This window comes from Passer montanus, unplaced genomic scaffold, assembly GCF_014805655.1.
Source record: "Passer montanus isolate IOZ18808 unplaced genomic scaffold, ASM1480565v1 scaffold3, whole genome shotgun sequence".
In the NCBI taxonomy this organism is placed as follows: domain Eukaryota; kingdom Metazoa; phylum Chordata; class Aves; order Passeriformes; family Passeridae; genus Passer; species Passer montanus.
In genome coordinates this window covers 15,182,642-15,209,625 of record NW_024367707.1, presented here as the reverse complement: position 1 = coordinate 15,209,625, position 26,984 = coordinate 15,182,642, and the positions used below count along the sequence as shown (strand labels likewise).

Genomic DNA, 26,984 nt, shown 5'->3' with positions numbered 1-26,984 from the left:
CTCAAAATAAAATAACTTCTTTTGTGAGATAAAAGAGATAGGGAAAGAAGTGTCTTGCACATGAGAATGTGCTAACAGGCTATACCCTGAACAGCTCTGAGGAACTTCTTGGAAAAAAATGTTACTTTGTTGTCCTGCTTGGTCACATCCATTCCAGTTGAATCAAAACAATTGTTTTGAGACTCATACAGAGTACTTTTGTTTTCTTCTGTATGCGCTGAAATATTTAAAGCCATCTTTCAGTGGGATATATATATTTTTCCATATATATTTCTTTTCCATTTAGTCTAACTTATAATCTGGAGAGAATTTCTGAGGAAAGATAATTTCTGGGAAAGTGTTTCAGTGCAAATATATTTGGCCCCTTATGAGAATTTCAAAGCAGCATAATAGTAGTGATGACTGAAATTTGGGTGCTGTAATTAAAAGGAATGCTATAAAAATCAAAATCTGAGTATTCTGTCACTTTTAAGTATTATTTGAATTCCTTAACTTTAGACACATGGTTTACTGGGCCAGTGATTAAAAGCAGCCCTTCTCAAGACATATATTGCCTTCTGAAATACTAATCTTTTCTTTTTGGTGATGGAAGTGGTAGCTGCTGTAAGCTTAGCTCATTCTTCTAATGCAATGCTGGGGAGTCCTTTTGCAAAGGTCTTCTCTCATCCCTTTTGTGTTTCCCCACAGCAATGTTGGAATTCAGTTCTCTAGATCTTACTGTGGACAGTGTGCCAGGTTTATATAGCTAGAGGAGATTTTGTTATCTCTCTCATATGCATGGCCAACTAACCCTAACCTGAACTTCATATGAGTGACTCTCTTGTAATTTAGGATTGGGCTTGTAGATACTAATGCTGACAAAAGAGGCAAATCACTTACTTTCTGTACTTTGACCACTTGAACAAAAGGGGGGAGGGGAGGACACAGTAACAGAATGATGAATCGAAGACAGCTTTTATGACTGGAAAATTTATTACCCAAAGAATTTTTTTCTGGATAAATCAGCCTCAAATTTCCATGTACGATGGTTAAAAAAATTGCATTCTCTCTTAAACTTTTCTCTTCCTGATACTTCAGGGGAAGTTACAAATAGGAAAAATCTGCATAAACTTGATTGGAAAGCAGTCTTCTATCCACCAGCTGCTGACATCCACTTTGGAAGAAAGGCTTTATAGCGCTTTTCTAATTTCTATAGCCATTTTCTAGTTTCTAAGATACTTGCTGCTCTTTCCTATATCCAAACTTTTTTTAACAATTTTCATTGTTTTATAAGAAAGTAAACTTTGTTGGGTGCCATTGTTCCCTGCTGGCTGTGCTAGGTAGTTCACTGTTTGGCTGAATATATGTCTTAAGCACTGGTAAGCTGGCTTAGCCTCAGTGGTTTTGTAACTTGTTACAAAGATATTTCACCATGAAATAAAATTGTCAAGTAGAAGATTGAGACTACATAATTTATAATTCAAAATTCATTTTCAAGTTATACTTACATGGTCTAAAAGATAGGATTAAATTTCTTAAAAGTTTGACAGACAATTTAGGATACTTAGTAGCTTCTAGGTAGTATGATCATATTTTGCATATATTCACATTTCAAATAGAGCTAAAGTGAAGCCAGTACTGGGGAGTTAGGCATTAACACTGTTGTGTGTAAACACTGTTGAATCAGTAAAGGTGCTGTGTTAATTTAATAGCTGATGTTGATATTTTAATAAAAGGAACAGGGAAGCTAAACTGAGGCACATACAGTTAGAACATGTTTAATATCTGGAACAGACTAGTGAAGTCTGTCAAAAGTTTGGAGACAAAGAGAAGGGGGAAGAAAACAAGGCAAAAAAACCCTTGCTGCACTGTGGAAGTGTTGAGGATGAATCACATTAACAAAGCAGTAAAAACATTTACTTGCTATTCCAAGGCAATGTTCAATTACACATACTTCTCTGTGGTTCTTAATACGGATGGTTAACTGCAAGTACTGAATTTCCTCTGCATTTTGTAGATCATGATGTATGAATACTTGCTGCTTGCTTGGATGGGGGATTTATAAAATTGTTGTAGGTCCTCCCTGTTACCTGTAAGACAGTTAATGGGGGGGAGTTGTCTGAAAAGCAATACTCTACCCCCAGTATGTCTGCACATCATGCAAAAAAATTAAAGGTTTGGATGTGCTGGTTAATAATAATGGGATAGAAATTGACAAAGAAAATCAGAAGACAAGTATATAGGATGTGAATCAATGTGTATGTGTTGGGAGGGATCTGGCCTGTCCTGTGAACACTGGGCATACCTCTGTTACAGTAGAGCTCCTCTCCTGCCGAGTACTGATGGTGCAGCCCTCAAGGACTGAGTCAGTGTGCCAGCAAGATCTGAAAGCAGCACAGTCCCAGAATCAGCCTTGCTGCTCCCGAGCTCAGGAGGGCTTGTGCAGCCCAGTGTATTGGGAAAGGAGTGCCAGGAAATGAAGGTGTTAGAATAACGTGTTACGGTGGTGGATGCTGGGAGGGTGAACCAGTTTTCTGAATAAGAGTCTGCTGATTGTTGAGCTATTGGATAAAGCTTATCTTGTGAGTTAAATGCCTCTGATGTTACTTCTTGTTAAAAGTCTAATGTACTTGGCAGCCAACTGCAGACTTTAAAGTAATGATGAAGTACCTGATGTATTTGCTAGCTAATAATAAATGCTTCTTTTATATATTTGCTATCTTAATTAAAGTAATGTAATAATAATGTTTTAATTTTTAGAAAGAGTATGTTTGACAAAATGTAGTTTGTCTTTACAGGATTATGTTGGTGAAACTCCTATTCATAAAGCAGCACGGTCTGGTAGTATGGATTCCATAAGTGCCCTTGTGGCTCATGGTGCGCAAATAGAGTAAGTGAGGTATTTTTTTGTTGTTGTTGATTGTTGTGTGTGTAGCTGACTAACTTAGATTGGTAAACATAGATACTAATTTCAGAAAGAAAAGCCAAAACAGCAGGCACATGATCCAAATAATAATGACAGCTAGACATGTCCAACTGTAATGAAGCCCAAGATATTTTGCATGTCTAGTAATAAAGTTAATTTTCGTTAAATGATACTGTTGTGCTACATTAGTGTTGCACATACATCTGATATAGTAAAATATTTATTGTGTTTCAGATGACCCCAAACTGTACACTTTATTCAGTATGTAGTTATTTTTATGAGAAATCTACACCTTGCACGGGTGAATAAATATAGAAAACAATGCAAAAGCAACATTATGTGCAAAACAGCAATTCACACACGTCACCATTAGTTTATTACTGTTTATTAGTGTATTGTGTATTTGCCCTGTTAACTTTTTTCTTTAAAGGTTTATGTACTGCAAAAACATTCAGAAAAGCTCACAAACTTTTGCAACTTACAGCATGGACAAAATGGATGCAGTTTTCACCTAGAAATGTTGAGTATAAGCTCTATGGCTTATAAATAATATCAATACTTTAGCAATATGTTTTAATTAGAGCTAGCTTTGTTATCTTAAATGGTAACTAGTTACTGTATTTTAACCTGCACTATGAAACTTTGAAGTTGTAAGTGAAATAAGAATCATGTAGTTAATTTCTTGTTTTACCCTTTGGTTTCCATCTTACTGTTTTTGTAATGCTGCCTTGATAAATCTACCATAAAATTTAAGTCTTTTAATTGTGTCATATCAGGAAATACATTACCTTTACGTTAATAGTAGTGAACTAATTGCTTTGTATGAAGAGGTTTCCTTATAGAAAAACAAAATAAACTGTCTCAGTTATTGACAAGCACATTAAATCAGTCTTAAATGTATAATTTCCTGTTTTTTCACTCACTTTTGGATATTTTTAAGATAAACTTGGAATTAAATTTACTGTGGAATTGAGCAAACCTTAATTATCATCATCAATTAGTATGTTATCTTGTGGTTTTAACAAAGTAGGCAACCAAAAGAAAAGTTGTGGAACTGCATAAACAATGTGAAATGGGTGATGCCTGTCTTTGACCAAAGCCATTTGCAGAAGAAACAGTGTAGGTTTATAGGTTTTAATGAACAGGAAATAACATGAATTCTCAGTTTTCGAACTTAGAATTCCATCCATATTTCAGATAAGTAATTAAACATCAGGTCCTGTCATGGGATTGGTAAAATCAGGGATGCAAATATAAAAGGCTTGTGGAGCAACCCAAGTTTAATGATTTAGAGAATTAGGACTTGGCCCTGTCACCTTAGAGAGTTAGCTATTGACTGATAGGGATGAGGATTTTTTTCCTTAGAATCCAGTTTCAGTATGTTAAATTAGTCCAAATCCATGTATATGCTTTTGACACTGATTAATTTTGGGTCATCTGGTTTTGAAAGCTGGCCCTGATTAATGGCTATGTGGATTTCCTAATTTTTGTAAAAACATGGACAGGTAGATGCTCTGGAAGTTCTGGCTCCTTTATTTTATTGCTCCAGTTAAAGGAAAAGGAGAGGGATTTTAGCCATGTATTTGAGTTTCAATTTGTATATATTAACTGGAATTATAATTGACTGATAAAATTAACTGATGATTGATTGATAAAACCAAGGCAAGAACTTTATGAAATACAGAAATAAGCACTAAGTAGAATTAAACTGCTGATCTGTACTGATGATGAATAAGTACTTTCTATTTTTACTGGGATTAGTTCTTCTAATCCAGTTTTTTCTTTATTTCTTAGTATAGTTAACAGTATTGAAGTCTGGTTTCATAAGGATGAATGAAATACCACTTGGGACTGCAAATAGTCAAGTATACTACTTTTACATTATATTTATAATATATGTCCAAAATGCCATCATCCCTAGTTTTTTATAGCAAGTAGAACAGGGATGCTAAGATTTCATTATTACACAAACACTAGTAACCACTAATGTAATATTGCAAGAAATGTATTTTTAGTTAATGAGTGATTATTGCTGTTAAAATGAAGTAACTTGGACTAGAGTAATCTTGTTATTAGTGTTTACCCCATTTCTACTTTATTTCCTCCTTTGGTTATATTGGAAGACAAAGAATATTGATAATAATCAAGGATAAAAGTAAGAATTTTAATTTTAATAAAATAGCCTCACTTGAATTTCTCGTTTACTATATTTCAGGCTTGCTAGTGTATTGCTTTTGCAGAGAAAGACAGGATATTGCAGTATAAATATCATTAAGCTGTTGCATTGTTTTCCTAATTGATGAGAGAGAATTTGGGTCTCTATTCCTGTGTAAATTTTTAATAATATTAAAAAATATTAATTGTACCCTAGTGAAAATATTTTGATTTTTTTTGTGGTATTTACCTTCTCATTTTAGCTGAAGCATTTTCTGTGCACAGTATGTCCTACAGCCATAAAAATGGTTGCTCCACTAACTATGGTATTCATGGACCCTTGAAGAGGGGAAGCAGGTGGTCACAATGTCCTCATATGAGTGAAAAGGTTTGCTGTGTAACTGACTTTTTAATGTGGATAGTACCTTTTAAAGTATCCATAATTACTGCTGGATTTTCAGTAAAAGACAATTTATGTATGGTTAATTGTGTATTATTTATCATGGTGACAGATAAGTGTCCACAGCACTTTACAGAGGAAAAGCCTTCTTGGTGCCATGTTTTGTTTTGCTCTTTTGCATTGTTATGTAAATGCTGTGTTTTAATGTAGTTATGTAGGTTGTATCACAGCATATATAAAAATAAAAAAACTCAGCTGTAAACACAGGACGCTGTTGAATCAAAAAGAAGCAGATGCAAGTATTGATTATCCTGACTTGTTTCATGTGCACTTGCATGTGATGCACTTCTGCATTGTGTCCACTTATCTCTGAATAAAAATTCTTCTGCAACTGTCATTGAAGCAGTTGTGTATTCCTTAGTGTCTTGATTTCAAGCTAAGAGGGATGTTTCAAACACTGCCCTCCCACTGTGGAATGGGCTGTGCCTTGTTATGCACCCATCCAATTGAACACAAATTCTTGCTTGCTTAAATGTTTTACTGATCATGATATTTGAATAGTATTATAGAAAAGCTTTTTATTTGCCTGCCAGAAATCTTCAGGTTTTGGGTAAATTTGGGTTATATACTGTGATGGCATGTTATGAGACCCTAAAGAATTAATTTCCTTTCTAGTTTAATATACTTTGCTTCTACTCCAACCTTGAGACCAATGACATGCTGAGATAAATAAACCAGTGCATCTGTTTCCACCAGATGACAGATTCATACTGTGATGTTGATCTGGTTTAGGCAGACATTTCAGCCACTTTTATGTTAAAGCTGTCTGGCATTCATCTTAGTGTGTAAATTCAGTGCCAGAAATGTCCTATCACTGGTACTAAGTTTTTCAGCAAGCCCTTTATTCTCATTCTTTGACAGGGATTTACTTAATTTTGTTTCTTCTTTTCAAACTCATGTGTCACAAACTGCATTGTGTTGTTCAAAAAGGCAATATTAATATACTTTTTCACAACTGCTCTCCATCTTCCATAACAGAAATCTCTCTGCTGTGATTTTTTTAGTGCTGCTGGATTAGTCCTTTGTGAAATTCTTGTATTCCTGTTCCACATGACCATTCTTGTAATATCTCAGCTTTTATTCTTCTCATTTGTACTTTTGTGATTTCTTGACTTCCTGAAAATCAGTCTCCTCTAGTGAAGAGACAGTGTTGTTTTCATGATAGCACAGAAGTCAGCCATTCCTTTCTGATGCAAACCCTCAGTTCCTTTTCAGTCTGGAGGGGAAGCTTACATGGCCTATTTTCTTGAAGGGGTCTCAGGCTTCAGAAATCTCCTGTCTTAGTTAATGGATATCTTCTTGATTTCTTAAAATCTTGAGAGCTATTTGCAGGTTTTTACTGGGAGCTTGTTTTTCTTGCCTAGTTAACTTAACTACCAAATTTCTAATATTGAATTGCAGTCCATTTCTGGTGTTAACATACTAGTGACATGCCACAACTATGTCATCTCTTTAGTTCAGAAGCTGTATTACAGCATAGGTTCATTGTAGGAGAACCAACATTCTACTTTCTTACAGTCATGAAATCAACCTCATCTTGAGATGCTTCAGGATCTTCTTGGTCATTTGGATTTAGGTGCTTTCTCACCTGAGAGGTTCTTATCTGTTAATTATTATATTAGTGCTTGTATATTCTGTTTGGTACTTTCCAAACTCAGACCACTTAATACACATTCTTTTCATAAACCTGATTGCCTCCAGATACTAGTTAAACATTGGATTAATTGCTGTTGTTGCATTTTTAAACATTGCTGTATAATTAAGGAAGAATATATGGCAATTCTTGTTTAATTGTATGTAACAAGCATTTGAAGGGCCATCACTGTGGTATTCTTGTAGTGACCATTTTTCAGTGTAGAGGATACACATGTTTGAATTTATTCTGCCTTTCCCATTTTATATAAATTGTTATGGGAAGGTAAATTCAAAGTGGCATGGACATTTCAGTGGTAAAACACTAATTCTCCTTTAAAAAAAACTGCAAGTAAAGCTTGGTAATTTCTTCCATGTTTGGTTTCCTGTTTGGTTGCTATGGTTGTAGCAGTACTTGAGGTTTGTAGGAGCTTGTGATCATGAAGTAGGGCAGTAATTTGGATTTAGTCTGAAGAAAAGATTTGGAAATACCAACACAGAATGTATATGCATGGGTGACTGATAAAAAATGAGAGAGGCTCAGTCTTAGAGTAAACCAATCTGGAAAAGTGTAGTTTTCAGAGTTACTGGCACTTCAAATAATTGCAGGAAGCTGAGGCAAACTTGTACCACTGAATTCTTGTTCCATTTGAATGCAGATTATTCTTAGTGAGGGTGGAATAACAACAGTGATTACTGACATCAGCTGGAAAACAGCACAGAATATGGGAGGCTGTGCTTTTTATGAATAAAGTAAAATCCATCATTAAAGCAATGACACTTATGACCTTTCTGAAACATGGAGAGGAAATTCACTAGACACATGTGAGCTTGATAGTTCAGCTTATTCATTAGTGAGGAAGTCTTATAGCATTGGTTTCTTGACTTTTTTTCAGTCCAAGAGAGCTGGGTAAAGAATATGGAAGTGTTACCAAGACTTTTGTATGCAGATAGCTCAGATTTCTGACAGGATGTTTGGGATTTTTTGTTGGGATTGATCTGCCTTCATGTAAGATATTGTGCTGATGTTCACATTAATATGTGCAGGTTCCCTTAAGATAGATATTTTTTATTTTTGCCTGCAAGATAAGCTACTCTGTTGCTATTCTACCTGCAGAAACCTGGGTGCAGTTAAGTCAAGCAGAAAAATGAAAGCATTACAAAGTGGAGCTTTGCCAGAGTTAAGTACAGTGAAAGAAACAATTATATCCCAAATATAGTAGTCTTACTAGTTCTGATGGTTACTCCAGATGTCAGTGGTGGTGATCCCTGGGGGTGCTATGCTTGATCTGGCAGTAGTTTTTGACTAGATAGGTGGTGAGAGGATTGTTTATTGCAACATCTGCTCTAGCCTGCCATGTTGATTTGGGTTTTGTTTGCTGATCTGGTTTCTGTCTTTTCAGTAAAGTTGGTCATAGACCAACTAGTACCTAGTAGCCTCTGGACAAAACCCAGGAGGTAGTTGTGGTGTGGCCCAGAACATGTTCAGGTTGGTCAGAAAAGTTTTCTAATGTGTGTCATGCACTGCTGAGTATCTCATGGCATGGAGGCTTAACAAGCCATGGAAGAGTTTTGGTAGGCATAACTTAGGGAAAGTATTACTCTTCAGCTTCATTCTGTTTTACTTGATTGAGCTTATATATGATGGATAAATTTTCTTATAAAGGGAGGAAAAATAAAAGTTTGAAAAACTTTTCCATGAAGCTAATTTAATTTTATGCACTTCAGTAGTTCCTTAATCCAAAAGATTTTATGTCTGCTTGAGTAAACACACCAAGTTATTTTTTACCAAAAAAACCCTGACAAAACTGTAGTTCAATAGTGTTCCTATTATGGGCAAATAACGAAACCATCTTCTACTACCTATAGTCCTTTCATTCTTGATTTTTGCCCTGCTTTTGGCACAAAAGTACCTTTACGTTAATTTACCTCTTCATTTTTATTTCCAGACTTCCACTGTCTCTGCTTTTTGTACTGAACAGCTTGAACTTTCTTTCAAGTTTGGCACATTTGAGAGAAGCTTGCTTCCTTCATTTCTCTAGTTCTAAGCTACCTTTGGGTTTCATTGGCTATGTTGTTGAGAAATGATGTCATTTTATTTAGTACTAGAGTCATCCTAGTGGATATCTGTGTTGCAAGGTTGTTTTATCTTTTCAAGTCAGAGTTTGCTCTGAACCTGTCCTCAGTAATTTTCCATTACACTTTCTTCATTGTTAGCAACTTTATTTGCAATTCTTGCTTTTTCTAGAAACATGAAATTAACAGCAATGACAGTTCTCATTGTCATAAGGTTGGTTAAGTAACTCTTACATTCTTTGTGTTTAAGATGGCTGCAGTACTATAAAGGTGCTCATAAAGAATTATATTTTGCTAGTGATCTAGGAAATACTTTCATTTTAGTAGGAAAGGTCTTTTCTGTTATGCTGTATTGCAATCAGACTGTTCCAAGAATTACCATAGTCTTTCCTACCTTCCCTTTGTGAGTTTTTGTTAGGAATCACTTCTTAAATAATGAAATATGAATTTAAAAATATTGTTGCTGGAACCAGGCCAAGTAAAGCCTATATTGACCAGGGAAAAGTTTACTTGGAAATGTAAATATTTTCTACAAAAGACACTGAAAATGAAGTGCATTGTTTGAGGTCTTTAGTAAAGCATATAAATGGGAATACAGATAGAAGAAAAAATTTTGATGGTGATGTTTGTGGTAACTGCAGCATTGCCTACCATGGTTAATGAGTTCTTTCTTCTGCCAATGTTTGCTCAGTCAGGAGTTGAAGTATCTAGGAGCTAATTATAGCTGCATAATTCATAGTGAACCTTGATTTTCCTGTGGAGAAAGTGGCTTCACAAAACAGAATCCTTCTGTTCAGTATATTCCTCTTGTTATGATTTTGGATGATGTTCACAGGAACTCTACCACTGGTTTTATAAGTGTAAAATAATTTCAGCTGCCAGATGCTTTGTTGTGAAATAAAAACTTGGCACCAACTTGTGCTTTTGTAGATGCTCAGTGTGTAATTCTAGCATGAATTTGTATAGCTGCCCCAGCAGTGACACACATCTGTTTAGTTAAGATTATTATTCTCTTGGTATCTGGAAAAAAAAAAAGTTTGAAACAATTTTATAACTTCTGTATTTGGACACCAAAGGGTTAAAACACTTAAAGTTTAGTATTTTAAAATACTTTTGCTTTAGAAATTTTAGACTAGTATACTACTGTTTATATAGGAAACAATTTTTCTCACTGTGGGCGTTTTAGTGTTCTGATCTTTTTTTTCTCTTTCTTCTTTTGTTTTGTTTTAATCCTTGTATCTGCTAATTTTTTTTTTATATAGGAATAGCTACTAATTCTTTTGAGATACAGACTACTAAATTTAAAGTAATTGAAGCCATGAGTTGACCGGTAACTTTAATCCATTCTATATAAATTTCAGTGAAGAACTGAAAAATTGGTTTCAGGATGAAAGTTATAATGCTTTTAAAGGCATAAAAGGCTTAGTATCTTGTTGTTAAGGTGGTCACATGATAATGGCTTACATATTGAATAATGTGCTACAGCACTTTATGTATGTTAATGTACTTTTAATCTTAATGTTGCCTGCAAATATGTGATCCCTTATGATATAAGTTTCCTGTTTATGCACCATTGCCCGTTTAAATCAAACAGAAGATTCTGAAACTGTAAAAACTACACATGTCAATGTTTTACAGCTACGTAATTCGAATTGACTTGATTTTTTCAAGTAATCCTAGAAAGGGGGAGCATTCCATATAGAAACTGCTGAAACTGCCACAGGTGCTTCTCCGAAAACCTTACAGTTGTGGCATTGAATGTTCAGTATCGCTTCCTTTCTGCACACAAGGCATACTGTTGAGGTATTTGTTGCGGTGATTGGTTTTAATGCTAATCTAGGAATTCAGATATAGAATCTATAGATTTGCATGCTTTGCTTACCCTAATTTACAATTATCTACATTTTTATTTGTAAACTAACAATAGATAAGTTGAGATCAGTAATTTTTAACAGATATTACATTGATATACGAAAACTGTGGTTTATTTTCTTAGATTGTCGCATGGCATTAACAAAAACACAGTAAGCTGTAGGTGCTGTAATCACTATTTCAAATTAAATATTCAGGAGAATTTTTTTACATATGATTTTCAAAAATATTTATTTACCTTTTGTGTAGCAAATGTTTGTTTTGTTTTTCAAGGTATGTGACATTATAAGTTGAAGATAGAAATCTATGTCTTTTTAACATAGAAATATCTTAGAAATACACTATCTGTTTTTTTCTGCCAAGGAATATGAAAAATGAACAATTGAAGCAACTAGAAGCAATTTTTTTGAAGTACATTCAGTATGAGAAGCACAAGTCTTTGTTTTCTTTCTACAGATCTTTCAAAGAATAAGTTCTGTACATTACACTGAAGTAAATCTTGCTAGCACAAAGTCATATTTAAACAATTCTGAATTTTGAGTGTTTTGTTGGTTTTGGTTTGGTTTTTTTTGGTTTTTTCTTTTACTTTCTGTGGCTTAGCCATAGTGGAAGCATCTTGAATATTTTTTAAAAGCTTGCCTCAATTTTTTTCTTCCTTTAGTAAATTTCTTAAATTAGGTTGAAATAATAAAAATTTCTTCCTAAGTAAAGCTAAGCTGAAAGCTAAATTTGTGTTTCTGTACACCAATCCTGTTTGGTCAGATAATGGACTTGTCTCTTGGTTTAGAGCAACAATTGAATTACACTCACAGCCAACATTCTTGAAAAAAGTGTTTCAGAAGAAGGAAATACCTAAAGTCATGCTTCATCAGTGTCCTCTTTATAGCTGCTTTAATTGGGTACCAGAACTCTCAGATGAACGGGGCATTTAGAATGGGAGTTCAGATGATGTCAACCCAGAGGGAGAAGAATGGATCCTAAAAAAAAAAGCCCTCTTCATGCCAAGATCAGTCAGTTTTGAAGACTGCCTGTGAACATCACTTGATGGAAGAAGAAAAACGTGTTATAAGAGTGTTTTAAGCACTGTAGGTCTGTGAATAAATGCATATGCAAAAGTCAGAGCATTAACTCAATATATCAGTGTGTCTTTTGAGTTTATTTATGAAAACACCTGTCACTACAGAGTGTGATAAGCAAGTGTCATGTCAAGAAACTTCAAGTTCACCTGCTCATCCATATTCAGACTTTCATCGTCTTTTTTCATGGATTTTTTTTCTATTTAGAACAGCTTTATAATATGAAAATGTATCCTACCTTACATTTGGCTTTCTTTTTTTGTGTTGGAGTTAGTATTTTATACTTATGTATATTTATACATTAGCATCTCTGAAGACAACAAGATGTTTTTATTCCAAACTCCTGGATTTTAGCCTACAAGAAGGCTGAGGGTAAATAATAGCATGCTTAATGATTTTAATTTGTTTCTAGTAATAAGAATTTCATGGAAACAGTGAATAAAGTATATAGCAAAAAATTACTGCTTAGTGAGATACCCTGAACAGGACTCAGTCATTTTTCAAATACTTGAATTGCCTTGGAGAGGATGCAAGGTATGTGTTTTATAAACATGGAATGAATTGCCTTTCTGATGACTGCCTTTAGCCCTGGGCAATGTTAAGCAGGGAATTTTTCTCCTGTTTGTCAGTTCGTGCCTTCCTGTGTATTCCTGTCTAGAACAGGTGCCAAAAAAGGAATGACATTTTCAGAGCTTTTGTTTTCTATGTCCTTTCTTCAGTTTTTCCACCTGTTCCTGTAGCTAGACTGATCTTCAGAGTTGTCTTTAGTTTTTGACTTTTTTATTTTTTACTGAAAAGAAAAAGAAGTTTTTGGAGCACTGCTCTCTGATTTGATAGTTACTAGGCCAGCCTTTAGAAAATTCTGCATCAAGTCAATGAATACTGTTTAATAAAAGCTGACTAAACATAAAACACGTGTCACTTTCTAAGACTTACTCTGATTTTCTTAGTTATGTCTTCCTTCCCTCCTTCCATACCTTCCTTGCTGCTGGCTTCTTCCTTCATAATGAACTCATGTGAACAATGCAGTGTTTGTGGCCTGATATTTGTCTTGTTTCAGCTAGAAGCCTAGCCAAGAGATGAACCTTGAAAAAAGAAACATAAGCTTGTCCTGAAGTTTGGCATCTTTGTCACTAAACAAGAAGTTTTTTTAAAAAGCCAATAACAACAAAAACCCCTACAAAACAATGTGTAAAACCTGCTGGAAATTTCTGTACTCGTTTTTTAATTCTGAATAATGCAGTTGCAGAAATAGACCTGTCATATTTGCTGTATGATTAGCAGTAACAAAAGGACAGTTTGCCTGAAGATTTAATATCGGTATGTTCCAAGCTTCTTGGATCTTCCACTATTTCAAGGTGTTTAGAATAAGAGATCAAAGCTGGTGCCAGAGGGATTTTTAACTAACTAAAAAAAAGCAGGGGCTGGGTGGAAAAAAAGATTTTTTTATTTTTTTTTTTAGAGATCTATGACCTTGAGGTAGTTCTGTCCATGTTGTCCACTGTTTTTTCCCCGTGTTTTTCTTTTACAGCTCAGGTCTTGAAGTTACTGTCAGTTATAATGCCCTTTACCAATCTTTTTTCTTTATGTCAGCAGCTACAATAAATGAAGTACCTTTCAAGGGACACCCAATAACTGAAAGAGCTGTAAATTTACTTGAATATAGTGATGATCTGCGAGTTTCCTGCCTGTTGATTTTTCTTCCATTTTTTTAGCCATGCGTTTGATGTCATGTGGCTACTACACTTCGTAGCCAAATCAATCACATACTATTCATCCTCCTTTTCACTTGATAGTCAGTTTACATATGATTGCAGTTCATAACAAAGGGCTGACAGGGATTGCACATAAGAGGTTGAACTCCTCTTATATGTGGCTGGGACAGTGAGCCATTTCTATTTTCATCTGTATAATCTAGTCTGTCTAATGACACTTAAATTCTTAGCTCCTGCGAGCTCCTCAGCTCATCTAAGCTGAGGCAAACGCTTCACTGCCAGACATGGGCAGCAGATTTAGTATTAGATGTGTTCCTAGTTCCTTGTAATTACAGCTGTAACAGGGTGGTTCCACTCCAAGTTCAGATTAACACTTTTAAGGAGTGGTCTAGTAGATATCCTAGCTTTTTAATTCATTCAAGTACTCCAGGCTTTCTGGAAGGACTGTATTATACTGGTTTTTGTTACAGACTCTGAATCCTTTCAGTCATTGACAATATTTCTAAATTATTTTGAAAATACATTAATTATTCCAGTCTGGTAGAACTCCGTGCTATCTGTTAAGAGCATTTTGTTTCCTATTTTGTTCCTATTTACATTAGCAATTTTTTTTTATTATTGCTTGCATTTTGTTATAATGGGATAATATAGCACAGCTACCTCTTGCTGCCTTTTGTGTTCCCACTGACAGATTTTTTCCTCCTAGAGAAATCAGCTAAAGAAGCAAGTCTTTTTTTATCTTTCTAGCCTGTTTCTGAGAAAGTGACTGAAGGTTTTTGCAAAATTTGTCAGCTTTTCCTTTACTGCATCCTGTTAATGTTGGAGTGCAAGGCAGTGTAACAGAAATTTGAATATATAAAAGTTCAAGAATAATCAAGCTTTGATTAAAATCATGGATATGGACAACTGGATATTGGAAATATATTCAAATTAGTGTTCCCACTGTAAGTGAGCAGAGAGAACATCTGTGTCCTCTTCCATAACATTTGTTCAAACAGTTTCCAGAGTTATCTAGAACTTATAATCTCCTCTTACTTCATTGAACTTTTTTTTTCTTTTCATTACTAACTTGATAGGCTAAATTCAGATTGACACCTTTAATAGAGGTGTTTATAAACTTCAGAAGCAAGAATGTTTAATCCAATAGGCTTGAGTCCCTTGAAATCTATGCAGAGCTTCCAGGATATTTCTGTAAAACAAGCACATCGTTGTCTGCCTGTTAAGAGTAATATTAGTTCAAGAGGAGGTAGGAATGAGGACAAGAAGGGACAGATCTTTAAATATCAAAGATCATTAAATTTTAAAGTTTTACAGCGTCTAACTCCTGTTTATTTTTTTCTGGGAAATTTAGTTTTTCTTTCCCAGAGTTTGGTTGTGTAGCTTTACACATTTTGATCTTAGTTTATAAATCTCCAGATGCCTCTGGCATCTTACACTGACGATCCTTTGGGAAATGGTGACTTAGCTGTAGTCTCTTACAGTCAACTTTGAAAGGCAGAGTTAGTGTTCAGTAGTACTTGCTAAGTAATAGAATTACTTGAACTTCTCTTAAATTAGATGGCCATTCAATGCCATATTGGTTTTGTCATTTTTATCTTTGTGTAAGATAAAAATGCTTTCTTAGATTTCTTTTATTGCTCTCTTGGGGCTCAGAAACTTAAAAAATATGTCAGAGAACTGAGCTTTTCTTCTTGAATAGAACAGATCTCTGAAAATTTCTGTTTCCTAAGCTGTAGTTTCATTGTTCTGCATCCTTATGCTGCACAAGAAAATCAGAATTGCTAAAGGAGTTGTTTGTTTTTTTTTAAGGAATTTTTTTTTGCTTAGCTGCAGCTTCAAGAGGTCATCTAGTTCAGCAGGGGAAAGGATTGACAGTAGAATTTCTGATTATCATAGGCAGCTCTTACAATGAGGAGAAGAGACCCCTCTCAAGATTCAGCAACCTTTATACTCTAAAACTTTCTCCTGATGCTAGCTTTAATTCTCCTTTTTTGATATTAATCCCTTTCATACACTGCCTACACTGGATGCACAGTGTTTTGCAGCTCTCCTGTAAGTATTCAAAATTAATACTGCCTCAGAGTTCCATTTCTTTTGACTGACTAGGATTTCAATATTTTGAAGTCTTACTTTCTAGAGTGCTCTTGACTGCTGTTTTGTGGGTTTTCACTTGTAGTCCAAGTAAATAATGACTTAGAATAGTACAGTATGGAATGAAATTAATCCTGGTTTAGATTATGGGTTTTGTGATTCTGTAATAGTCAGTTTCTAAAGGTTTTCTTATTTATAGCAAGTAAGTTACAGTGATCTAGGAATCAAATCTGGGCTTTGTTTTTTGATTTCTTATGAGCTGGAGTTTCAAGAGAATCAAGTCTATTAATCTTCTGGATGCTTATTCTGTTAGCTGGTCTGACTTTTAAGTAAGGAACTTGTCTAAATGGCTAAAGCCAAGAAAAAAAAATTCCACTTCTCTATTACATCTCTCTGGAAAAATATTAGGAAAGATTAATGGGCATCTTTTGCGTAACCATCTAGTTTTGTCATTCCTGGCCTTCTTGTCTCCACTTTTATGCTCTTCCTGATAAAGTTAGCATAGATTACTAAGCACAAGACATCCTGTATGTTTGTGTAAATGCACATGATACAACACTTTTTGAAATGAAACCTCTGCATATCTGCATGTCCTCCCTGATTTCATTCCTCACCTCCTTGACGCAATAGAATATGCAAAATCCAGTGCCATTCTCTTGTGCACAGAAAAGTCTTGGTTGAAATTACCAAAGCAAGTCCCAGTACTTATGATGTCACACACTTTGAAATGAGAAACAAACCTGAAACAAAAGTATAAGCAAAGCACAGCTAAGTATAGCATCTTTATCTATATTTTACTATATATGTTTGTATTTTGTTGTTAGGAAAAATAGTGATGTTGTTGTTACATTAGAAACCAGAATGCCATGGACAATTGCCAAGTCATGTTAAGTTTGTTTTGAGTATTTGAACTTTTGCTCAAGTTAAAGCAATAGATTGCAGAATAAACTGCAGAAGATGGTAAAATTCAACACTTAACTTAGTCTGAAGCTTATGTAAAGATCAGCTACTTCAGACTATTTTAGAATAAAGTATTTTGAGAAGTTTAAATAGGAAGATGGTTTAAGGCACATAGTATATTGATTTTATTTAAAAGTGTATTGTCTCCCAAATTTTGCTTAGAAGTGAGATATATGTGCAAAAAGTTAAGATAGTTATAAAACTAAGATTGATAACTAATTTCTTAATGGAAAATTTGCTAAGTGTATGTTTTCTCTCATCACCAGCAGATAGATAGTCAGTAAGGGCAGCAGCAGCGGCCAGCTGGCCTGATGAATGAGTGTAATCCAGTTTCTTTGTATTGTACAGCTTGAGAAATGCCAGTGGCCTGACAGCAGCAGACCTTGCACATACCCAGGGCTTCCAAGAATGTGCCCAGTTTCTCTTGAACCTCCAGAACTGTCACCTGAATCGTTTCTATAGCAATGGCACCTTAAATGGGGTTCATCAGAATGCAGGTCCCAATCCATTCAGTGGTGGGACAAGTCGAAAGAGATCCTTTGAAGATGCGGAGTCTGCTGGAGTAAAGAAGGCTAGAACAGAAGGTGAGACCCCAGAGGTAAAAGGGAGGGGTTGATACTGTTGCTGGGAAAGGAAAATAAACGTTTTAAAGTCTTTTGGAGTGGATGTTGAGTATTATTGACTAACTCACATATCTAAATTACATATTAATACAAGAAGCAGATTAATACAATTACTCCATGCTGCAAGATCCCAGTTCTCCCTGTCATCATCTTGGCGTGTTCAGAAATTTCTATTTCCAGAGAGTGCTAAAGCTGCGTGATGCTGAGAATAATTACACAGAGGAGTAGGAGCTGAAATAAGCTTCTACTCCTTCCTCAGTTTCTTCAGCTTTAGAAGGGCCAAGTCATGTTCCATTGATTCACTGAGATACTTGGATGTTCTGATGGTAATTTCCCATTCAGAGATTAATTCACAGTTCAGAAACTGCTGCATAAGGTGTATGGAAGAAACTCAGTGCATGAGGGTTTCCCAAATCAAGAGGGGTTATGTCTTTAAATTAACATACCCTAAATTTCCAGGATTGTTTTCCAAGGGGAACTGCTGTCTTACACAAGGTGTAAGAACAGAGTGAACCTTAAGGTTTCCTATGCAGCCTTGTATATTAAGGATACTGCTTTGCCAGCGATGATGAAATAGTACAACCTAAAGATACTTTTTGGTAGCTCTATGTAGAAATCTTTTTAGATTTTAGATGTTTTTAGAAACACCTTGAATAACATCATGGAGGAGAATTATCTTCTTTTTATTGGTCATTTCATTAAATTCTTACTAAACACAAGGGAGTAATTCTGCATTCAAACCTCCTTTTTCCTGATGATGCTAAATGATGCTTTTCTTTAGCATCAGGAAAGGGACTTCATAGGTCTTCATTGAAGGCTCTTTGTTCAGTTAAAGTTGACGCTCTAACATAAGGGACTTTCAGTGAGCCAAATAGAATGGGTTTAAACAGTGCTTAATTCCAGATAGCAAGGGGGGAATTGAGACCTAAACCATGTTTCTAAATACGACATAGGCAACATAAATCACATCAATATCAACACTACTATTTGTTCAGTACTTGCTATCCAAACATCATTTCACCTATACCAGGATCAAAGACCTTAACTGGGTACTCCATGGCAAATCATAAACAGGATATGTTGCTTCATCTAGCTGGTCTAAATGATAAATTTCATTATGGAAAAGAGTCTCTGGGCAATTAAATACAAGACTTCGGGAATAAGTATTTCCTAAGTAGCTACACAGAATAAGAAGACTTGCCCAGCACGCAAATATCCATAACAACTGCAGAAAGGTGTTTTCAGTCCGTTGATGTACCAGGAGGCACTGCATGAAGTCAAGTTAACTTATCTTGCATTTTGAAGAGCTGCCCCATGTGAGTCTTCCAAAGCAGCTGTCTCTTTCAGAACATGCTCCAGGCTAGTCAATGGGCAGTGTTTTCCCCACAGTCAGGGGCAGTGACACTATATCCGCATTATTTCACTGTCCAGAGTTGGTCCAGCACCTAAGTTAGATTGAGCAAATAAACACAGTGCTTGAAGTGAACAAGTGCTCCTGAACAATTACAGAAATGTTGGAAAAGCAATCAGAGCAGATTATTTTTGAAATAGTTAACAGTATGACTTTTTAAGACCTTCACAAACAAATGCAAAAGCTTTGCTGCTTTTGCTTGAGGGCTTTTGGAGTAGCTAAGAGATGCATCCCAGCTGTGGGAGTTTCTAGTCTGACGTGTTTGCCCTCAAAGACATCAGCATCAGTAATAACTACTGCATCGATGTAAAAAGTCTCTTGCACTGAGAATGAGTCACGGTTCCTGAGGCATTTTGGTAAACAACAAATAGATATAATAATAGAGCTGAGTAATGAGTTACCAGTACATCTTTGTGCTTAGCTGGCCTTTTTACAGAACAAGCCCAATTTTGGATTATTTTTAAACTCTTACTAAAACCACACTGATCTGTTTTCCTTTAAAGGCTATTTGCAGAGGAGATTCCAGATGTTCAGAGAGAGAAGCCAACCTGTATTTGCAGGGAAAAGTCAGGTTTTGATAGCCATACCCCAAATTGGAGCAATCACTGCTTTGAAGTGACTTGCTGCAGCAACATCTGTCCCTTACAAGAAGCTGTAAGCACTAGAGTTGAGAGAAGATAAATGCTTAAGGTGTGCTTTGCCCTGGAATAACTGAACTGGGCAGTGGATGGGCATTACTTGTAATTGTTTATATGCACACAGTTGTATCTGCTAACCAGGTGCATAGTAGTAAAAAAAAGGCTTGAACCTGAAAATTAGGCAACACTGATACATGATACACTGTATCAGAAACTAGTTACTCAAGTGTAATTAACAGAAGTAAATCGGTGACCTCTTTCAGAATACATGCCAAATAGTTTTTAATTTTGATTTAGAAACATAAACTGAATTTTTATTTAGAAACATAAAGCTGAATTTTATGTCCATCTTTCTGAAATCACTTTCAGAAATTTCGTTCTGCTTTCTGGGAAGATCGGCAGAGGGTGCACAGATTCAGTGATGATGATGATGATGATGCACCCTGGGCCAGCTGGTTACACAGCTGTGTTTGTGTCAGCCATAATCCTGACCCCTCGAGTCCAGCCCTCAGCAGGCTGACTTGTGCTCTGTGATGTGTGTGCTGCTTACAGCCAGTGTTTTGGTGTCACAAGCCTCAACACAGATGCTTTGGGTGTTCTGTGTGAGGTGTGATGGAGGGCATTCCTGGAATTGGACTTTGGAATTGGCCAGCATGAAACTGTACTTACATATTCCTCTAGTTAACTGAAAAAAAAAAATCTTTCCTTTCCTGATTTAGGGTAATTTGAAGTCTGCTGATCCAAGGGGCCTGATATCATTTAAGCCCTCGGTGATCTCTTTGTCCCTGGAACACTTCAGGATTTAAGGTTCTTTAAAAATGAGTAGCTTATGAAATTTTGGTTGTGCCCCAGGTAATGGGAGCTGAATTGCAGTCCACCAAAGCAGGCATTTACAACATAATACTGAGAGTGTGTGTAGAAAATCGTGTCAATGTCAGTGTGAGAGCAGGGCAGGGCCTGCTGGGGTAGTGGTGGAGCAGTGCTCTGGGTAGGTACAAGAAGTAGTAGTGAAGTCAAGCCCATCTTGCCTATTAAAGCATTCCCCCCAGCAGTCTAACCACTTGGCAGTTTATTTCAGAAGACAGTTCTGCTTGTTCAGCTCTTGAAGAGATCCCTGGAGCAGTCTGGTGTGGATATGGGTGGGTTTTTGGGACCTGGCCCTCGACAGTGAAAAAGGGAGCAGTCTAAACTGACAGTAGACAAATGTGAGTTGGGCAATGTGCTGGTTTTACCGCTTGTAAAGCCTAAGTATGAGTAACTTAAATTTCTCTTCATTCAACTTATTTGTACATCAGACTAGTAACTTTAATATGTAGGTGCAAAGTCTGATAAGTACCCTGGTAATCTTCTGTTTTGCTTTAATAATCAAAGTACTCACCTTTTTGTTGGCTGAGTTTTCAAGTGGGCATTTATGACTAAACATGACTTTCTTTGTCAGCCTGCAGCTTTGATGGCTTAATACCAATGCTGAATGGAGGAGCTGAGGACGATGCTGACAATATGCACGTTGATAGAGAGTTTGCTGTTGTATCAGGTGGGAGTGGACAGTTTCCTGTTAACTACAACACTCAAATGGTTGAAGACACCAAACAACAGGAGAGTACTTCTGTTGGACCAAAAGAAATTGAAATATACACTGTTTCTGCAATGCAAACTCCTTGTCGTTGCAAGAATCAATATGCGTTTTATTTTTAATTTAAGTATAAAACTTAGTCCTTTATTTTTGCACATTGTTGTCTGGAGTCTTGAAAACTATTGTATTGCTGTAACACCCATTATATTGGGGGTTTAGTAGGTATCAAAAATTAGCTGTTTCATGCAATGTATTGTAATGGTGAAAGAGAAGGTTTATTAGTAATTTCTTAACATTTCAAGTAAACAAGTCCACGATGGCTGTTTCTCTTTTAACCTGAGGCTTGTATTATGTTGTGCCTTGCTTCTAGTTGCTATAATTATGAGTTAAAAGAAATTCAGAAATAAGCTAAATTATTTGTTTAATTTTGATTGAGTGGATAGTAAGAAGACTTGATAGGGAAGCATATTCTAGCTTTGAAAATAAGGTGTTGTGATAAAACTGTATTCAAAATAGTACAAAAATATTATAGAGAATAGTCTACACATAAACCCTGTGTTCAGAACTTGCTCAGACACAATGACATAAGGGCAGAATCTTGCTGTGGGTTTTTTTATGTAAATAGAAGACCAGACATCACAGTTCTAATCTACTATTTAGAACTGGTGTACCTGGCAAAACAGATTTTGTGTTTTGTACCAATCATAATGAAACAGTCAAAATGTTACTAGGATTGGTCAATTTTAATGCTCTACATTTTTTAAGGGCTGCTTAATCAAGATGCTTTTGGTGACAGGATGCCTATAGAGTTTGATTAAAACTGTCTTGGGTCAGCCTTTTTTGCACTTTGTAGGTTAAGACATGGAGTTACTACAGTCGTGCATTATTGCATTCAGAAATTAATTTCCTATTTATTAATTTTTTTCTGCCAGAAATATGTTTATGCTTTGTACCACAGATCCACTTCAACAAAAGGAATTATAATGATAGATATTTTAATATGTTAGGAATAAATAGATATACATATATATAATCAATACTTTAAAAGTAGACTATGGTATTTTCCAGTGATAATTACTAAGTGTTCTTATTTATGGAAAAAATTATTTTCTTTCATAAATATATACTATTGCTGTATTACTATAGGTGCTCATTTTTAACCAATAATAACATTCTATAATTATCACTAAAACTATTCATTACCTACTTTTGCATATTAACTAATAGAAGTGCCAGATTTATTAAATTTTATTTGGCAAAACCAGCCTATAATGGTTTATTTTAAACAGTTAAAATTTTGCACTTTTAAGTTAATAAACACTATATGAAACTCCTTCTGTGCGTTTTCATCACTGAAGTATTAACTTTGATGTCGTGATGGGTTTATGGGGTTTTTTTTCCACTTTTAATGAGAATTCATGGTTAGTGAGGTTAGCTGATGTGGTTATTTTAACTGATGCAGGGACTGAATGGGAAACTCCAGTTAGTACATCCAGGAAGTTACAAATTGGACACATTTCTTGTGTAACATACTGGTGTCTGTGAAGTATCAGTGTTGTAATTCAAATAATGGCCATGCAAAAAACAGAGAGAACCAAAACTCCAGATTCTTCCTTGTCAGACAGTGGTACTCATTATGTGTCACTTAAATGGGAACCCAGTGTTTTACAAATGTGGGAAGTTGCCAACAGACTAAATTAACTGAATTAATTTGCATACACGCAATAAATGCAATCCTGTTTTGCACATGGGTTTATGCGTTCATGGAGACATAAACATATGTGCATGTATCCAAGGATAATCACAGAATGTAAAATCTTTAAATGTCACCACATAGCTCTGTAGTTGCTATGTTTGCCTTGCTCATCTTTACCAATATAGACATAAATTATATTTTAAAGGCAGAATGTATCATGCATTTTTTGTGCTAGTACTTTTGAGTACCACTGCAAAAACATGCATTTCAGACAGACTGATGAAATCTGTTCATGGAAACAAAACCTACTGTACTAATTGCTAACTTCAAAGGAGAAATTGATTCAAAACAGTTGTCAGTGATTTTTGCATGCACATTTTTAGAATTTTGTTTCCTACTACTATTTTTTAGTCTTCTGTGCACTCTGCTGTTGCTGTTGTATGGCATTTTGCATGTGGATTGTACACATGCTGTTATAAACATAGCATTAAATACAAACCTGCCCAGTATGTTATTTAGCAAGCTGCTAGGTACATTGAAGTACTTTCTGAATAAAGGAACTTGGAAACATTTTATATTAGCACTCCAATGTAACATTTCTTCATGTGACTTACTTGAGTGCATACTGTACTGTGAGAGTTACAATTAAAAAGAAAAAAAAAGTGCCACAGTTAAATTACAGCTGAAAAATGGAAAAAAAACCACCCTTCACCCTCTCACAGATTCTCAGTTCTTGTATGTACATAACCTTCCAAGAGGGCATTGTAGTTAAGGTGGAAAGATCACTTTTATTCCTCCCTTGGAAATAATGCCCAGAATGTTGTCAGCTGCACTTAGTTCTTACAGTTAAATGAAAAAAACAAACAAACAAACAAACTGAGAAGTTCACATTGTCTTTGCAAAGATTAATACAGCTATGTTTTCAAAACAAATGTGGATAGATAGCTCTGTTTTCAACATAAGAATCCATGCCACAAATTTACTGGTCAGATCTCATTACTTCGAACTACATTGTTATAAAGAAAGGATAGATTCATTTTCAAAGCTGTGTATGGAAACGTCTTTAAGTAAATGAAGTATAGTGGAGACATTTTGATGTATTTCGATTTATTCTTAATTGTTGGTGACAGGTGTATTTCTTAATGCAGATATGAATAGCAGTAGCTCCATATTGAATGCACTGACAAATGGATGTGCCATCAATGGACATTTGGATTTCAGCGCCGCACAGCAGCTCGGTGGGATGGATGCCAGGCGTGAGGAGTGCTTAGCATTAACACCTAACGGAGTCATTCCTGGAGTAACTTCTCCCAGCAGGCATCGGATTCATACCAGTAACAGCACCGAGGAGCCCGAAAAAGCCATGAGTAATTCCACTGATATGTGTGGATCTCTGCACCTGAACGGAAGCCCGAGTAGCTGCGTTTCTAACCGGCCCTCGTGGGTGGAAGACCCTGGAGACACTTTGCACTATGGACACTACCATGGCTTTGGGGATACTGCTGAAAGCATCCCTGAACTCAGTAGTGTTGTTGAGCATTCCAATTCTGTCAAGGTCGAACAGAGATATGACAATACTGTCCTAGGCACAATGTATTTGTACCACGGTTCCTAGATCAATGACATTTATATCTAATGCTTATTGAAATTGCTACCAAATGAAACTGGGGGGAAAGAATCCTCACATAGCATTAAATTTGAAGATCGCAACTTGTTGCTATTTTTACACTTTGTTTATATGAAAAGTAAACCTTTAATTTGATGGCCTTATACAATAGTTGTAGTTTGTTGCATGTATGGGGCTTATTTAGTGATAAAATAGGTGCTGTCATGATGGAATGTTTATTGTTTTTATTTTTTTATTATGGAATGTTCTGGTTTTGTATTTTTTTTCTAAGCTTGTGAACACTATCTTTACCTTTTTAGAGCTGTTTTCCCTTTTATTAAAACAATGTTTAACTGAATTTTGTGAAGAAATTGCTACATATGTGCATCACTTAGAGGTAATTTTTTTTCTTTTCCGTATCTTCTGCTGAAGCTATGGTAGCAATATCAATGCCAGCTCTCACTATGCAAGGTTGAAAGTGGCAATCTTCTGGAGCTTCTCTGACTTTATAGTTTGTACATTTGTTTGGTATAATTAGATGTTCATCTTTAAATTTTTCGAACGAGTTGTTTAAAAATGCAGAGACAAATTTGGAAGAAGTTGCTGTTTCACTTTCTGTAGCGTAGAATGCTTTTTGTTGTTGTTGGGCTCTTTGCATTACAGAGTGGGGACGTGGGCTGCCTTTGTTCGGTCGCAGTTGGGTGTGCCTCAGGTTAGCTCTGTGGTGGGTTTCTTTGGCTTCTCTCCTTTGTATGTGTGCTTGATGTTTTACCATAGCTCACAGACTGGAGGCATGTTGGCACTGTTCTGCTTTGTACACAGTTTAAAATTGCTGTTACTCGTTATAGAATTTGCCAAGTCAAAATATTTGAGTTTGACTGTCCTGGATATACATTTATTGTCTTTTTTTTTTTAACATATGCTTTGAAAATGTAACATTGTGTACTCTTTGGGCTATGCTCACGGAAAATACATTGTATTTAATGCTTAATACACAAATCAAAATTCATATAAGTGCACTATATGAGCACTAATACTATAAGTTGCTGCTTGTGTTATAAGTGAAGAGTGGGGAAGAATATGGTAAATGAGATAAGCCCTCTGAATTGTGTTGATTTTTTTGTTCTTGTTTTGTTTAAAAAGGGACCTTTACAAGTTGGATTTTAAAAAAATAAAGAAACATATTACATTGTATCTGAATATTTTGTTCAGATGTTGTTATTTTAGCGGCAAGTTGAGAAAGCGTTCAATAGTGTATAAGTCACAATTCTCATAATCTTGCTCAGTGCTGCTGGTGGATTTTTTCTTGTCCGTATATGAAAGCAAATGGGAACAGCCCAACAAGCTATCGTTGACTGAATTACAGAAACACAAACTGGATACCTGGTGTATGACAGCTCTCATCAGCCTTCAGCTTAAAAAATACCTGGTTAAAATATTACCTGTCTGTAAATAAAAAATTATAGTCTCATTCAAACATTTTTAAGCAAAATGCTATTCATTTTAGAGACGTCAGTGTTTGAATTAGCCTTTACACTGAGTGGTTCACTGGGCACAAGATGCTCACAGTGTATTCAGATTGACAGTAGGACTGGCAGGAAACTTGACCAATTCTTTTGCAGACCAGCAGAACTCCTCAGTGCTTTCTGGAAATGAACAAAAAAGGAAAAAAAAAAAGGCCTTTAATGAAAGCTGAGTGTCACCTGAGATGAGCTGCTCTGGCACGCACATTAACCACGTGTCTGTGCTTGGACAGCAGTACCTGGGCCCTGGTTTTAGGTGGTTTAATTTGCCGTGCAGTGCCCAGAGGAGCACAGGCCATGGCCCTGTACTGACAGGAGACAGTGGCTCCTGTTTGCTGTAGCATTTGGGTTTCGGGATCTTTTTAGTATTTGCCGAGTTTGCTCCACATGCCTTCTGGTACTTCTTCAAATAAATGAAAGCAGCTCATAATAAGCACTGCCATCTTTCCTTACTCCATCTTACCATGGCTGTAAACTGGTCCCTGGAAAGCTTGCTTTGGGTACAACTTTGGTAAGTTGGCATATGAGGGTGTAATGTTAGGTAGATAATTTTAGCAAGATAAAATTTATACTCTGTTCATAAGGCAAGATTTTTAAAATCTGTGTACATTTGGTTTTCATTCACTTGCTCTTCACACATTTTCACCTAAAAATACCTTAGAAGACATTGTACTTACAATTATTTTAAAAAGCACTTCTGTGCCTGTGTGTTCAGCCACATGCTGATAAAGAGACAGATTTCAAGGTCTGTATCTATTGTCAGGCCCCATTGAAGCCAAATGTTAAATTAGGATTGTGTGGAGAAAGGGCCATATGATGTAGGTGCACTCTGTGTGTCCCCCAGGTGTCTGTCTGCAATTCGTGTTGCAAAGGCAGAACTCTGTGACGGAGTATGACTCAGGCAAGAGCTGAGGTGTATAAATTTTAAAACATCAAATAAGGATAAGAATTCAAAGATGGCATTTTTGCAGAT

The 26,984-nt window shown here is 35.8% G+C and overlaps 1 protein-coding gene across 3 annotated transcripts in view; it reads left to right on the top strand.

Moving 5' to 3' along the window:
• ANKRD10 (ankyrin repeat domain 10) overlaps nucleotides 1-25,688 on the top strand; it is a 37,566-nt gene extending 11,878 nt beyond the window's left edge. Inside the window, exons 3-6 of one of the 3 annotated variants that reach the window (XM_039714321.1) lie at nucleotides 2,778-2,869; nucleotides 17,290-17,525; nucleotides 21,052-21,147; nucleotides 24,031-25,688. In XM_039714321.1, coding sequence (XP_039570255.1) covers nucleotides 2,778-2,869; nucleotides 17,290-17,525; nucleotides 21,052-21,147; nucleotides 24,031-24,497 — 891 coding nt within the window. In that variant the 3' untranslated portion in view covers nucleotides 24,498-25,688. Of the gene's footprint in view, nucleotides 1-2,777; nucleotides 2,870-17,289; nucleotides 17,526-21,051; nucleotides 21,148-24,012 lie in introns of all 3 variants that reach the window. The other 2 variants (XM_039714320.1, XM_039714322.1) reach the window with 2 other exon arrangements.
• Nucleotides 25,689-26,984: the final 1,296 nt, after the last annotated feature.